The 16,796-nt window shown below is 42.0% G+C and overlaps 1 protein-coding gene across 5 annotated transcripts in view; it reads right to left on the bottom strand.

The window, feature by feature from the left end:
* malt1 (MALT paracaspase 1) overlaps positions 1–16,796 on the bottom strand; it is a 136,264-nt gene that overhangs the window by 19,619 nt on the left and 99,849 nt on the right. For all 5 annotated transcript variants that reach the window (XM_043679132.1, XM_043678783.1, XM_043679045.1 and 2 more), the window contains 3 exons: positions 11,811–12,014; positions 2,935–3,112; positions 2,083–2,157 (listed from right to left, as the gene is read on the bottom strand). In XM_043679132.1, the coding sequence (XP_043535067.1) occupies positions 2,083–2,157; positions 2,935–3,112; positions 11,811–12,014 (457 nt within the window). The remainder of the gene's footprint in view (positions 1–2,082; positions 2,158–2,934; positions 3,113–11,810; positions 12,015–16,796) is intronic.

Genomic DNA, 16,796 nt, shown 5'->3' with positions numbered 1-16,796 from the left:
AAAAAAAGTCAGATAGACAAAATTAAAAATGGAATAAACAAGTCTGAGGAAGTGTGGAACTGGCCAACTATCTCTTGGATAGAACTGGTGGGGACTCAATGGGCTGAATGGCCCCATTCTGTGCTGCACTATTCTATTCCATAGGACATGAAGCACATCACGAAGGTGCCTTACAGAAGCCGTTGAGGCTCAGAAGAAAGGACAGGATAAGGGACTAGGAACAGGAGATGCACCAGGACCCATGATTTCTCTCGCTCACCTTGCGGACTCTAGATTAATGAAAGGCCATCTCTTTGAAATAGAAGATTCTGAAAACACTTGATGCAAAGTTACAGAAGTCTTTGTCTACTAAATGGGAAATCTAGAAAATATTGGGGAGGGCCAGAGTTTCCGAATGCACTTATGTAAGACTTGTACAAGGAGAAATCTCTTCACTCAGTGGTTGTGAAGCTTTGGAATTGTTTAGATGGTTGTTCATTGCTGCATTGGAGAATATTTTTAAGACTGGATTAAATATATTTTTGATCTCTCAGGGAATCACGGGAAAATGGGAATGGTTGGAACACTGAACTGAGACAGGAAATCAGCTGTGATTGTATAAGATGGCAGAGCAAGCTTGGATGACTGTATGGTTTTCTTCCGCTTTTTGTTGTATTCTAGTCTTAAATTAAATTATTTGCTTATACAAAGATAGAAACATGGAAGATTAATGGTGCAGGAGGAGGCCATTTGGCCCACTGGATCTGTGCAGACCAAAGAATAAGCAATGGTCCCTTTCCAGTTTATAACGAGTGTGCACTTTCCACAATGTTAGATGCTTACTAGGTCATCCAGCTGCATAAACAGAATTGCTGTGCATTATAATGTCTATGTGGTTTTGTATTCAACTACTTTCACACTCTGTACATACCAATTATTTCTGCACTGTTACAAATAGAAAGTTTTAAAGGATTGTTATGGGCTGGTTCTACCCTTAGTTTAGATAAAATGGTAGATTGGATGGAGTCATATGAGCTGCTTTGAACTCTGCCCAACAACAAGCCTGGGTGGCTTAGTTGTTAATGTGTGAAGGTGCCCAATTTGTCTTACTGGAAAAAGGTATAAATTGTGTACTGACAGTGGATAGATTGTTAGTCTCCAAAACCCTAAGAATGTGTTCAGACATCAGGTTTGGTAAGTGAGTATAATTTGAACTGAGTATTTAATTTCAAGATTGAACGGGATTTTCTACCTTGATTCAAGCCCACTAGATTCATATTTGCCATGAAGATGGGAATTGAGGATGAGAATTCATAGCAAACTATGGAAAAGACTGACTTAGTATATTCGCTTAAAATATTATTAAACGTTGCAAACAGTGAAAATCTACAAGACTATAATGAAGTGGGAGAGAGATAGTAGGAAGATGGAGGCAGAAAAATTCTATGGTTCACGACACAAGAAATTGAGTGAAAGCTCATGCACAGATTAAAGAGACTGAATTCATGAGAATTTGAACAAACTGGAAGAGTTACCTAACTTTGGCTGGAGGAATAGGTCGCCTGGTTATCCAACGTACTGAAAGTCACTTCAAATCAAGTCAGTTCAATAATTAGAAGTTACAGTTGGAAAGGGAGAAGAAAGGAAGGTACCATTAGAAACTAAAAATCACTATGGACTGGATTTAAGAACATTACACTCCGCTTAATGGGGAGTGTAATGCATGAACATGGAGGGAGATATCTGGGTGTTTTGACTTTTAAATGGGGGATCTCTTCTGTTGGTCAGTATTTAGTCAAAACTGTTTTTGATTTGTTACAGGTTACAAGAATTTGAATTACTTTTTAAAGTCATGTATCTCCACAGGGAACATAACAACATTTAATAAATTCAATAACTCAGTATTTGCAAAACGCAGAGGTGACAGAAAGGATGTTACCAGACTGGTTCGAATTGGACAAGAAAAACCAAACAGTGAAACTTGTCTGGAGCTTGGATGCTTTTGACTTCTATTTGACTAAATTTCATAATTTCAAGTGAAAAGTTAGCATGACTTCATAAAATTTATTAATGCAATCTTTCATCAGGACAGACAATACTTACGTTGCGTATCCAAACACAATATTGGCTGTAACTTTTAAGGCCTCCATATTTGGAATGGTGTCATCATGCATATTCCTGCAAACATAGAATCAGGTAGTTCACTAATCACAGTACATTACACCCACATTAGCCTCTCACCATGCACAGTACCTACATTCTGTCCCTGTGTAGAGACTAACCATAGGATATTGTCACAAGACCAGGTAAGACCAGTTAATTCAGCACAGACCAAGAAGCGAGAAACTTTTTTGATTTTTATGAAACCAGAAAGATGCATTTACTTACTAAATACCCTCACTCCCCTTTTTTCTAATACTACAGAACTTCCTGAGTTGTGAGGGTAGGTGGATGATCACCACATGTCAGTTGCTGAAATGTCACTCTGACACCAGCATTTGTGGCTTTAATTTTCTATTGTGTCCTCTGCTCACCATAGCAGCTCTCTACAGAAGCATAGATAAGATTAAGATCTCAACACATGGATTGCTATAAATACAAATTTATCACCTCATGGCCTGATGAATTTGACTGGCAGAAACGGGAAATGAGTGAAGACATTAGTGAAATAAGAAAATAGTTGTTAGAAATAAATCTTTCTCTAGTTTTAAGTGAATAGATAAGCACTTTTAATAAATCTTGGATAAGTTGTTCACTATTAGAGCAGGCCCCTCAAATCCATGTCGGTCCAAACGATATGAACAACTTATTGTCACAGCTGGTTGGCTCTCACTGACTGACTGACTGACTTTGGGTTGGCTCCAAAGATAGAGAACAACAGATGGAAGCTCATGATGAAAGGAATATATTTAGTCCTATTAAATGAAACATGGTACAAGTTTCTCTGGTACATACCTTTTCCTGCACATGTCCAGCAGGAAGACATTCAGTCCAGTCTCCTTCTCTTGCATTAGCTTTAGGATGCTCTGCACGCACAAGCAGTTTGCTGATCTATATGGATTTGGAGCATTAATCGGGACCATAAAACTGTTTCCATAGTTTTCGTATCCATGTCCAGCATAGTACAATAAACCTGCAATAATTAATGCAAGCATACATTAAGTCAAACAGCAGTTACTATTACCAGGCACCTATTGGCCAACATGCAGCAGGGTAGAAAACTTGACATGTGTATTGAGAACGTCCCAGCTCTTCTGTCTGCACTTCTCAAATTGTCAGATTTGAGAAAGTCCTGTCATAGGAATGTGCCAGCAGGGTGGCAGTTGTCCATCCCCAATTGCCCTGACACTGTGGCTTGCTTAACCCAATTCAGGCGTAGTTAAGTGTCAATCACATTGTTGTGGGTCTGGAGTCATGCGTTGGCTTGACTGGGTAAGGACATGGATTATCTTCCAAAAGAAATGAATGAACCAAAAGGAATTTTTACAACAATTCTAGGCAGTTGAGGATGGGTAATAAATGCTAGCCAAGTCAACTGGTGCATATCACGTGATCAAGAAAAAGAAAGAAACCAACAGTGGTTTTATAGTTATGAAGATTAGCTTTATATTACAAATTTATGAATTAATTTTATATTCCAGCAATTGCCTTGGTGGGATATGAACCCATGACTGGTCTAGTGACTTTACCACTGTATAGTCATCAGTCCCTTACCAGCTGCTTGAATGCACACCCATCTGAAAGGGTGTCACAACAGTGTTCCGAGCAGAAATTAGATGAGATCCCTCAAGATCAAAGATTACGAGGACAGACATGGGAGTGCCACTAAGGCCACATTCTTTCGTGATGTGTGAGTGTCACTGGCATTGCCAGCATTTGTTGTCAATCCACAATTACCACTGACTTGAGAACTTTGCTAGGCCACGTTAATGAGCTGCTAGAAGTCAGTCAATTATATCCCTCTGGGTCTGAAGTCACGTGTAGACCAGATCAGGTAAGGATGAAAGATTGTCTTCCTTTTCTAAAGCTCGTTGTTGACATTGTAGAATGTAGCTGGCCAGCACTGATTGCTCATCTATGGTTGCTCTTCAGAAGATGGTGATGAACTGTTTTCTTGAACTACAGCAATCCATTTGGTGTGGGTATACCAATCGTGCTGTTAAGGAGGGAGAACTAAATATATGACGTATATTTCCAAGTTTGGATAGAGTGTGCCTTGGAGAGTATCTTCCAGGTGATGATGTTCCTATGTATTTGCTGCCTTTGTCTTTCTAAATAGTAATATTTGTGGGTTTGAAAGCTGCTCTCTCAGAAGCCTTGGGGGAATGTTTGCTAAAGAACATGGGTGAATTAGATGGGATTTTACAATTGACAGTTGAATTCATTTTCGATTGTCAGAAAAACCCATCTGGTTCACTAATGCACTTTAGGGAAGGAAACTGCCATTCTTACCTGGTCTGGCCTATATTTGAGTCTAGATCCACAGCAGTGTAGTTGACTCTTAATTGCCCTCTGGGCAATTAAGGATGAGCAATAAATGCTGACCTAGCCAGAGATGTCCACATCCCATGAATGAATTTTTAAAAATGTTGTTTTTTGGTTATCATTACAGAGACTAGTTTTATTTCTTATGTTCTTATCCCACTCCCATCCCATTATCAAGGGCAATTATGTTTGAGTATCCTTCAGCTGCAACTAACAGCACTCTTGTCCTGCCATGAGGAAACACAGGAAGGTCTGAGGTTTGGCTCCTGACCCACGTTGTCAGCTAATCAAAGCCAGAGTAGGGCTGAGGTGTCACAATCGGCTGTGTCATCAGTGATATCCAGGCTTTGCTTGTGGGATGTTTTCAGTGATTCCTACCATAAAACCTAGCTGAGAACAGAATAAGGCACAAAAGTATGATCATAAGCAAAAAATACTGTCTTGCAGAGGTTCAAATCATGAAATACCAGAGGCCAAAAGGCAATTATAGATCACAAAATAACAAAAGAAAACAAAGCTGGTGGCTCACCATCCATATCAAAATACCAGTAGCTGCTCTGAGAGGTTGTTAAAACATTCAAATCATTAATATAGTGTTACATTTTTATTATTTTACCTATAAACTGCAGCTGTTCCGCAAAACAAACAAATCATGATTTTTCCGAAAGATTGTACAGATAGTTCTTTCTGATTTGTTTAATATATAAAAATGGACAGGGTACAGATGCTTTAATTTGTACTTGCATAACCACAATGGAAAAGCTTTGGAAATGGCCCAAATAAGACATGAAGAAAGATTACATCAGAAGCAGGAGTAAAACAGATCAACTTCACATTCCCCACATTACTGTGTGTGAGGCACTCTTGATGTAGAATGTCAGCCTCCCCCAGTTTAAGACAACAATCCCAAAAAAATATCTCATTGTGCCAAATCCTTTGAGATGCTTCTTCACTTGACTGGCTGTCAAAAATGGAAACCTGTCACAACACACCTAGGAGTTGCGAAAGCAAACGACTGAGAAACCCCCACAACAGTGTTTCTATTCATTTAAAATGGGGCTCTTTGCAGTTTATACTTTTAGGGACATACTCCAGTTATAGAATCTGGAATGACTTAGTCTCAGCTTGCAAGAGCCATCAGTCAGAACCCCGCCAAGAGTTAACCCTGGTTACTGCAAGGATTGGTGTTTGATCAACTAAAACCATTTCACATTGAATGACTGGCACACATTCCACTGTTTGCTTGTTACCTAATCGGTGTTGGGTCACCCAGGGTGATGGAGACAACATGGTGGGTAAAGAATACAATAGGTTAAATTTAAACAAGGGCATGCAGATTGGGTAACTACCTTCAGCCAATCTGCAAATATGATCTTGAGCTTGTGGTGGCCTGTCATTTTCATTCTCCAACATTGCTCTCATACCAACACCTCTGACCTTAGCCTGCTGCAGTGTTCCAGTGAAGCTCAATACAAGTTTGCGGATAGTACCTCATATTCTGATTGAGCATTTTACAGTCTTCTGGATACAACATTGAGTTCAAATATGTTAGAAGTACAGACGTACTTCAGTAAGGCATTTGATAATATTCCACATGGTAGGCTATTGCACAAAATATGGATTGAAGATGATTTAGCGAATTGGATCAGATATTGGCTAGCTGAAAGAAGACAGAGGGTAGTGGTTGATGGGAAATGTTTATCCTGGAGTTCAGTTACCAGTGGTGTGCCATAAGGATCTGTTTTGAAGCCACTGCTGTTTGTCATTTTTACAAATGATCTGGATGTGGGGGTATATAGATGGGTTAGTAAATTTGCGGATGACACTAAGGTAGGCAGAGTTGTGAATACTGCCAAAGGATGTTGTGGGTTACAGAGGGACATAGGTAAGATGCAGAGCCAAGTGGAGAAGTGGCAAATGGAGTTTAATGCAGAAAAGCATGAGGTACTTTACTTCAGAAGAAATAATAAGAATGCACAGTACTGGGCGAATGGTAAAATTCTTGGCTGTGCAGATGAACAGAGAGATCTCTGCGTCCAGGTGCGTAAATCCCTGCAAGTTGCCACCCAGCTTGATAAGATTGTTAAGAAGGCATATGGTGTGTTGGTGTTTATTGATAGGGGGATTGAGTTTCGGAGCCACGAGTTCATGTTTCAGCTGTACAAGGTCACATCTGGAGTATTGCGTACAGTCACCACCTTATAGGAAGGATGTGGAAATTTTGGAAATGGTTCAGAGGAGATTTACTAGGATGTTGCCTGGTATAGAAGCAGGAAAGGCTGATGGAACTGAGGCTGTTTTCGTTGGAGAGAAGAAGGTTGAGAGGTGAAATAATTGAGACATATAAGATAAGGAGAGGGTTAGATTGGGTGGACAGTGAGAGCCAATTCCTTTGGATGGCGAGGGCTAACATGAAGGGACATAGCTTTAAATTGAGGGGTGATAGATTTAGGACAGATATCAGGGGTAGTTTCTTTACTCAGTAGTAGGGGGTGGAACTGCCTGCCTGCAACAGTAGTAGAATCGCCAACAGGAGAAAGTGAGGTCTGCAGATGCTGGAGATCAAAGTTGAAACTTTATTGCTAGAATAATAATGGAATGGTGTAGGTTAGATGGGCATCAGATTAATTTCACAGGTTGGTACAACATTGAGTGCCGAAGGGCCTGTCCTGTGCTGTAACATTCAATGTTCTATGTTCTAAATGCCATTGACCAAAAACATTAAATCTTTGGCAGATGTGGAAGATCTTCCAAACATTTCCACCAGTTCCTATTTTTATTTTAGATTTCCAATGTTCTCACTGAAACAACTCCATATACCCAGTATCCTGTCACCAAGTCACCGTTTATTTAAGTATGGAGAGTGCTTGACACTGGTCTAGCTTCCTCAGAGTCAGCTCTCAGAGCAAACAGGATGTCTGACACTCCTGTTCTTATCTGTCAGCCAGGGCTCCCTGATTGGGCCTGTTATTCTGGACCAATCAGATAACTCATATTTGAAAAGGTCCACCTGGCCAATCTCATTACAATCAATATTTGCCTTGGCTCAGTGTTAACATCTTGCTGTGAGGTGAAGTCCCCATCCCAGAGACTGTGAGCATGTTATCCATCCTGACACTTCACTGCAATTATTGGAGAAGGACGCTCTGTTACATGAGCAGTCTCCCCCATCTGCCATTCAGTATGGTGTGAAAGATCCCAAGGCACTGTTTGACTAAAAGCAAGGGAGTTCATTGAGTATGCAGGTCAATAGGTTGTTCACAATAGATATCACTAAATCAAGCGATTTAGCTATTTATTCTGTTTATGTTTTAGGGATCTTTGTGTGTCAAACCTTTAACCTGTATTTAATTGGCTTTCATTAAAAACGTCATGAGATCTGTGAATTGCCAGAAGAGCTCCATACCTTACCTCTACCAACACTATAACAAACTTTGCTTAGATAGCACCTTTAATGTAAAGTCCTAAGGTGCTTCTCAGGAACTTTACAAAGCAATGTCATCAAGCCACACAAAGAGATATTTGGTCAATTGACGAAAGCCATGGTCAAAGCTGGAGGTTCTTTTTAAAGAACATATTAAAGGAGGATAGTGAGGTAGAGATGTGGAGAAATGGAGAGAGACAATGTCACAGAAAAATACATTGGCTGGTAGGGGGCTGCATTAGTTAATGAAACAAATTGAGACTCCAGTTGCTTCACACGTCAATTGAACCTTGGGAATACGTAACATATAAGTCTGTTACTTGATATGCAAGTGAATCATGTTCACTGCTGACAAGTGACTTGAAGCTGTTGCAGAAATCAAAGTGCCCTGTATGTAAGCCTAATTTTCACCTTCTTGACAGTCAATCAATATGCAGGAACAAAATGCTTTTATAGTTTGCTTGCAGAGTCATTCATTGCTATTTATAACCTAATGGTTTAGCCTCGCACCTGCTCAGGTTGGAATGTGGCAATGTGAAAAGTTTAAAACGCCTTCAACAGAAATACCAAGGTCAAGACTAGAGGCAGGGTTGAAACTTTATTGCTGGAACAGCACAGCAGGTCAGGCAGCATCCAGGGAACAGGAGATTCGACGTTTCGGGCACAGGCCCTTCTTCAGGCCCTTCTTCAAGACTAGAGGCACCACAGCATTAGAAGTGTGCCTATAATTATCTTGATTTAAAGGACAAAAACTAATTGATGTGATTTATTAGCTTGTTGAAATTGAGTTTTACACTTTGGACCTTTTGTCAATAAAATCTTGGGATGCCTGTGAATCAATATCAAGAAGTTTTCACACATGCCTTTCAAACAATAATGTTCAGCAATCCTTCAGTTCATGATAAATTGCTTCAGGTGGCTAGAAGTTGGAGGTAATAGTATGTGCTCTAAGTTTCTTTTGATTTATCAGTGCTATAACATATAGAAATTCCCATTTTAAGTAAGTTGTTGAGGAACCATTAAGTTAACTGGGTCATCATTACATTAAATAACCAAGATTGAAAAATCTAGGTTACTAACATTTTGGAAATGTAAATAAGATCTTACACTAAACTTCAGGATATTAACATAGGTTCCCCACCTGTAAATATACCTGCTGATAGTCATTCAACCAAGTGTTCTGATTAGGTATTTCAACATAAATTATTAAAATAACACACAAGCTACTTTTATGAAGATCGAAATGTCATTCACCAAGAGGTCCTGACTGATGTGAAACAAGTTCCTCTAGTTTAGCCTGTGTAATATCTACCACAACAACTTGGGGTCTTACTGAGACAGAGATCTGGAAGTTTATTAATAATCAGCCATGTACACGAACATGACACCCAGACTTGAATATTGTCTAGGTTACTGGACTATCAATGTTGTTGTTATGTTATGACTAGTTGACTGACTGACTGTTGCTGACCAACAAATTGAGTATCTGTAAAGAGAATTAAATGGAGACTTATTATACAGGACTATTACATACTATGTTGCAAGCTAACCACCTTATAAGGCACAGTTTCTTTCTGAAATCTGTGCAATAATACAACAATGGACATTGGGGGTGGCATAGCGGCTTTGGGGGTGGCACGGTGGCTCAGTGGTTAGTACTGCTGCCTCACAGCGCCAGGAACCAGGGTACAATTCCAGTCTTAGGCGGCTGTCTGTGGAAGTTTATACAGTCTTCCTGTGTCTACGTGGATTTCCTCTAAGAAAGACAAGAACTAAGACTGCTTCAATACTTGATCTGAGTTACATTATCCAGCTTATAAAATCAAGGTTAGGCAATTTGGGAAAGCGAATCTAGTACAGAAAACTATTGGATCCTTTATATCATTGCAAGGGTTAAATACAGGACGATTTTGCTACTTCAGGTATGTTAAATACAGTACTTTCCATGCTGCTGTCTGCCGGTTTAAAAGTATAACAAAGAAGCAACCTGTCAAATATAGACAGGTTTTTACTTACAAAAAAGAAAACATTTTAGCAACAGCCACAAGATGCGAAGGTGGATATTTGCAGCCTCAGACTTTGATGTTCATGCGTTCAGCTATCTTGCTTGCAATCGCAATTTATAGTGTGTTTGTGCATAGGCCCACTTCAAAGAGATCACGCTGAGACCAGAATAACTTCTGCTGCAGAATATATACCAATCTTTGGCTTGTCCTAAGTTCAACTCTTCCTCAAGATAGACATAATGTATTATCTTTCATTGTACTTTCAACTTCCCACTATTTACAATAATTATAAAGGTCATTTTGAACTATGCTTCTACAGATCTTTGAAAATGAATTTAATTGGGCAAAACATTTGAAGCAATTTTATGTTAAAAATCAGACAACTAACTTTATTCTTTTCAATATACTCTATAGAATAGAGTGAGCTTCAACTATTAAAGTTTTTCCTTCAATCTTCATTCCTATTTTCTTCCTCCAATCCATTCTGCAGAATGGTATCACTAAATAGCATACCAGTGATATTTGGTCTAGTGCACATTTTGGATGAGTGTCCTTAGTAAGGCTTCATCCTATGTACTCTGTAATTTTCTCAGTCCACAAACCTCCGAGGTCTGTCTGTGGCAGAAGCTTCCAGGATCAGAAGTCAGTGCACCAGCATGCCAATCAGCAAGCATGAAGCCTCTGAGCAGCTGGGCAACCGTACAGCTTATAGGGAACACTGGGCCCAGTATGAACAGGGATGTGGGCACTGGTGGGCAAAGCGGCAAAGAATGTGTTAAGATTGATGAAATCTCAATAGCATTTTGTAGTTTAGTTTCCTGACCACCGTCCAGCTGAGCAAACAACCTGGCTGGTGGGCAGAAGGATGATACAACTGGCAGCAATTTCCAGCTAAGGTCCTTTGGAAAGGACACCCCAAAAATAAGTGGTTGGGAAGCTCATTATTCAGAAAGTCCTGGTGAGGGGATGGGGTGGGGGAGAGAAGTCATGGTTGCTCCCCTTGGAGGAAAGAAGATCGAGGGCAGATCTTGTTGAGGTGCACGAAGTCTTGACATCTTTTGACAAGGTGGACGTAGAAAAACTACCCTATTAGCTAATGGTACGAGGACCAGGGCAAACATAGACAGAAGATTTTGGAAAGAAATACAGGGGGGATGGGGGAAAGAATTCCTTTAAGCATTAAACATGGTGGGAACAGATGATTAATGACTTCAAAAGGAAATTGACTGGATCAAAATAGACTTATGAAGAAGGAGATTTGGCAGTAGAATGTGGGGAGAAAGTGAGGTCTGCAGATGCTGGAGATCAGAGCTGAAAATGTGTTGCTGGAAAAGCGCAGCAGGTCAGGCAGCATCCAGGGAACAGGAGAATCAACGTTTCGGGCATAAGCCCTTCTTCAGGATTCCTGGAGAAGGGCTTATGGCCGAAACGTCGATTCTCCTGTTCCTTGGATGCTGCCTGACCTGCCACGCTTTTCCAGCAACACATTTTCAGTAGAATGTGGGACCAACTGGATGTCATTTCAGAGAATATGTCTTGATTTGGGTAGGTCAAAAAACCATTTTCTCTCCATAATAATGGCATGTTTCTGAGAGGCGGAATCAGAACTGGGAAACCTGCCATCGTGAGGGCTGGATGGAGGCTGGAGACTCAAGCTGATTCGTGGAGTATGGGAAACCCGAGAATGGGCGATGGGATCATATTGTGTGCATTTCTAATACATTAATTATTCAAACTAAGACCAAATAGAGTCATTTTATTTTTTTAAAAATGAATAACTCTTTGAACCTGATCACTGTAAAGCCCAGAACATAAAATAATTGATCACGATGCAATATAAACATGTTCTTTCTGTCTAGAAGATGCTATACATTAACTGTCAGAGCACACTGCAATGCATGAAAAAACAGACGTACCATATACTCCCTTGTCCAGCAAGAGTAAGAATTCATAGACTGCATTACGCATCTCTGATTCAGTGAGGTCTAACAGAGATACCACTTTAAAATCCAGCTGTCTCAACAAATTGGTCAGTTCATATACATCCATCATTGGTGCCTTTAATTTGGGGTGGTTGAGATAGGACATGTTGCCAATCAGAAGAGCCACCTTGTCTGTTGCTACAAAGATTTTAAAAAAAGAATAATAATTACTTTACTCAAACACAAAAAAAATCCTAAATTAAGCATTATAGAATGATACAGCAGAGGCCTGTCATTTGGAGATCTTCCTTGAGCTGATTTTTTTTTAAGAGTATCCCCCGAATCTCTTCTCTTCATGTGAGTACCCAATTATCTTTTCGAAAATTCTGAATCTCACCCCCCATCTTTTCAGACTGTGCGATCCAGATCATAACAACTCGCTGTCGAAAATGTTTCTCCTGAACTACCCAATTGATCTTTTGGTGAATTATCCTAAATTGATGTACAAAAGTACTTTTTAAAATTAGCTGGGTGAAATGCACAGCCGTGAAATTTACAATAGATAGAATTTAATGAAAAGAGTGTATTTCGTTCAACATCAGGAATGTGAGCCACTTCCATTCACATACAGGAATTGAGCTGATACATAGACCACATCAATGTGATATACAGTGGATAAAATTATAGGGCTAGCATGGATTATAAAAGACCCCCATCTCGCAACATCCAGTATCCACAGGAAGGAACCAAAAGAGAAAATGCTGGAAAATCTCAGCAGGTCTGGCAGCATCTGTAAGGAGAGAAAAGAGCTGACGTTTTGAGTCAGCTCCTTTCTCTCTTTCCAGATGCTGCCAGACCTGCTAAGATTTTCCAGCATTTTCTCTTTTGGCTTCAGATTCCAGCATCCGCAGTAATTTGCTTTTATCCGCAATAAGGAAGACTGGAAGCCAGATATTATTCCTTCAAGCCAATTAAAGTATTGCACTACAGCTTGCATGCTTCTTTATCAATCACTTTCCGGAAACATCCTCACTCCCTCACCACTTAATGGGCATTTATGGTATGCAAATGCATGAAATGTAGGCTCCAACCATCAGACAGCCTGACAACTGCTCTGCCGCTGACACACAACTGGGCCACATTTCAGGTAGGAGAACGTGAGGACTGCAGATGCTGGAGATCAGAGTCGGGAGTACTGTGCTGGTAAAGCACAGCAGGTCAGGCAGCATCTGAGAAGCAGGAACCGAAACATCGATTCTTCTGCTCCTCTGATGCTGCCTGATCTGCTGTGCTTTTCCAGCATCACACTCTCAACTCTGGACCACATTTCAGGACCACAACCTGACCTCAGGACAGCAAAATTTCACCTCCCCAAAACTGTCAATTTCCCACATGCCCAGCTGTTTACTGCTCCCACATGTCTGGTTAAGTTCCACCCAGTATCTCTTCTCTGACGTTTCATTTATTCTGATCTTATTAGAACCATGAAATATTGGAGCAGTAGTAGGCCATTCAGCCCAGTGAGTCTGCTCAATTCATAACAGGACCTGATGTGCGGTGGGTAAAAACTTTAAGGGATGGAACCAGGCTCTAAAGTTTTATTGAACTCAATGTGGAGTAAGACTGTTGTGACATGTGTTGCTTTTAGCACAGTAACCCATTCCCATGTACTCCGAGGCGCATTGTCACATTACATGGGGTGCATTCGGCAATGCTAACCCATTTTCTCACTCTTAGCTCTTATTATCACTTATTCCGTTTTTCTTCTGTCCTGGCCTGCGATCCATTGCCTCCTTGTTTACCTACCCTGTTCATAACTCTCTCTCTCTCTCTCTCTCTTTCTCAGGGCTCCGTCTCCACCTTCTGCTCACCTCTCTTCTTCTCCCTATCATTCCCATCCCTCACTTCAACATCAGTATAAATACCACTTTTTCCTAGCTACTCACGGTTCTGATGAAGAGTCACCTGATTCGAAATATTAACTCTGCTTTCTTCCCACAGATGCTATTAGACCTGCTGAGTTTCTCTCACAAGTTTGGTTTTTGTCACAAGAAGAAACAACCTCTCTGAATCTACTCTGTCAGGCCTTCTAAGAAGCTTACATGTTTTACTCAAGTTACCTCTCGTTCTCCTAAATTCCAATAAGTATAAACACAATCTATACAATATTTCTTCATCAGAAAATCCTTCCAAACCCAGGGTCAATCAATTCCATTATATTTTTCCTACATAAGGGGACCACAGTTCACAGTATTGCAGATGCAGTATGAGTGTACTTTTTCAATCACGACTACCGCCCACCTTCCGAGGAGCCCTTCACCTGCTTCAAAATACACTCCATCCACCTGGATACCTCGATCTCTTCATTTCCAACTGCCGCCGAGACATCAACTGCCTCAACCTGTCTACCCCTCTCCCCCACTCCAACCTCTCACCCTCACAACGCGCTGCCCTCCACTCCCTCTGCTCCAATCCCAACCTCACCATGAAACCAGCAGATAAAGGGGGTGCAGTGGCAGTTTGGCATACCAACTTCTACACCGCTGAAGCCAGACGCCAACTCGAAGACACCTCCTCCTACCGCCCCCTCAACCATGACCTCAACCCTCATCACCAAACCATCATCTCCCAGACCATACACAACCTCATCACCTCAGGGGATCTCCCACCCACAGCTTCCAACCTCATAGTTCGGGGATCCCACACCGCCCGATTCTAGCATCACCCGATTCTACCTCCTTCCCAAGATCCACAAACCTGACCACCCCGGCCAACCTATGTTCGAGACACCACCCACGTTCTCCACCTCCTCCAAGACTTCTGTTTCCCCGGCCTCCAACGCCTTATCTTCACCATGGACATCCAATCCCTCTACACCTATAGGCCGGTGAGTCTCACTTCTGTTGTGGGCAAAGTCTTAGAGAGAATTGTAAGGGATAGGATTTATGAACATCTGGATAGGAATAATGTGATCAAGGATAGTCAGCATGGTTTTGTGAAGGGCAGGTCGTGCCTCACAAACCTTATTGAATTCTTTGAAAAGGTGACGAAGGAGGTTGATGAGGGGAAAGCGGTAGATGTGGTATATATGGATTTTAGTAAGGCGTTTGATAAGGTTCCCCATGGTAGACAACTGCAGAAAATACGGAGGTATGGCACTGAGGGTGAGTTGGAGGTTTGGATTAGGAATTGGCTGGATGGAAGAAGACAGAGGGTAGTAGTTGATGGCAAAGTTTCTTCATGGAGTGCCGTCACTAGCGGTGTTCCGCAAGGATCTGTTTTGGGACCATCGACGTTTGTCATTTTTATAAATGACCTGGAAGAGGAGTTAGAAGGTTGGGTGAGCAAGTTTGCGGATGATACGAAAGTCGGAGGAGTGGTTGACAGTGAGGAAGGATGTGGCAGGTTACAGCAGAATATAGAGAAGCTGCAGAGCTGGGCAGAAAGGTGGCAAATGGAATACAATGTAGCTAAGTGTGAGGTGACTCACTTTGGGAAGAATAACAAAAAGATGGGGTACTGGGCTAATGGTCGGATACTTGGTAGTGTGGATGAGCAGAGGGATCTTGGTGTCCATGTACACAGATCTCTGAAAGTTGCCACCCAAGTTTTAGGGGTGACTTGATGATTAGGGGTTTAGATAGGGTTGACCGTGAGAACCTTTTTCCACGTATGGAGTCAGCTATTACGAGGGGGCATAGCTTTAAATTAAGGGTTGGTAGGTATAGGACAGATGTTAGGGGTAGGTTCTTTACTCAGCGAGTCGTGAGTTCGTGGAATTCCCTGCCAGTAGCAGTGGTGGACTCTCCCTCATTATGGGCATTTAAGCGGGCATTAGATAGGCATATGGAGGATAGTGGGCTAGTGTAGGTTAGGTGGGCTTGGATCGGCGCAACATCGAGGGCCGAAGGGCCTGTACTGCATTGTATTCTTCTATGTTCTAAGTTCTACCTCCATCCGCCATGACCACGGCCTCCAAGCCATCCATTTCTTCCTTGCCCGATGTCCCCACCAGTACCCTTCCACCGATACTCTCATTCATTTGGCTGAACTGGTCCTCACCCTTAACAATTTCTCCTTCAAATCCTCCCACTTCCTCCAGATGAAAGAGGTAGCCACGGGAACCCGTATGGGCCCCAGCTATGCCTGCCTGTTTGTTGGCCACGTAGAACAGTCCATCTTCCGTAATTACATCGGCACCAGTCCCCATCTCTTCCTCCGCTACATTGATGACTGCACTGGTGCCACCTCATGCTCCCAAAAGGAGGTTGAGCAGTTCATCAACTTCACCAACATATTCCAATCCGACCTTAAATTCACCTGGACCATCTCTGACACCTCCCTTCCCTTCCCTTCATGGGCCTTTTCATCTCCATCAACGACAACTGACTTAACAGTGACATTTTTTACAAACCGACCGACTCCCACAGCTACCTGAATTATACCTCTTCCCATCCTACCTCCTGCAAAAATGGCATCCCGCATTCACAATTCCTCCGCCTCCGCTGTATAGGCTCCCAGGAGGACCAGTTCCACCACAGGACATACCAGATGGCCTCCTTCTTTAACTTCCTTTCCCACGTGGTTGAAGATGCCTTCCAATGCATCTCATCCACATCCCATACCACGGTCCTCAAACCCCACCCCTCCAACCCAACAAGGACAGAAACCCCTGGTCCTCACCTTCCACCCTACCAACCTCCACATAAACTGCATCATCCGCTGACATTTCTACCACCTCCAAACGGACCCCATCACCAGGGATATATTTCCCTCCCCACCCCTATCCGCTTTCCGCAAAGACTGTTCCGTCTGTGACTACCTGGTCATGTCCACACCCCCCCTACACCCCACCCTCCCCTCCTGACATCTTCCCCTGCCACCGCAGGAATTGCAAAACCTGTGCCCATACCTCCTCCCTCACCTCCATCCAAGGCCCCAAAGGAGCCTTCCACATCCATCAAAGTTTCACCTGCACAT

Source organism: Chiloscyllium plagiosum, chromosome 1, assembly GCF_004010195.1.
Source record: "Chiloscyllium plagiosum isolate BGI_BamShark_2017 chromosome 1, ASM401019v2, whole genome shotgun sequence".
Classification (NCBI taxonomy): Eukaryota; Metazoa; Chordata; class Chondrichthyes; order Orectolobiformes; family Hemiscylliidae; genus Chiloscyllium; species Chiloscyllium plagiosum.
Note: the sequence above shows the minus strand (reverse complement) of the source record. Positions and strands in the feature narration are given on the sequence as shown.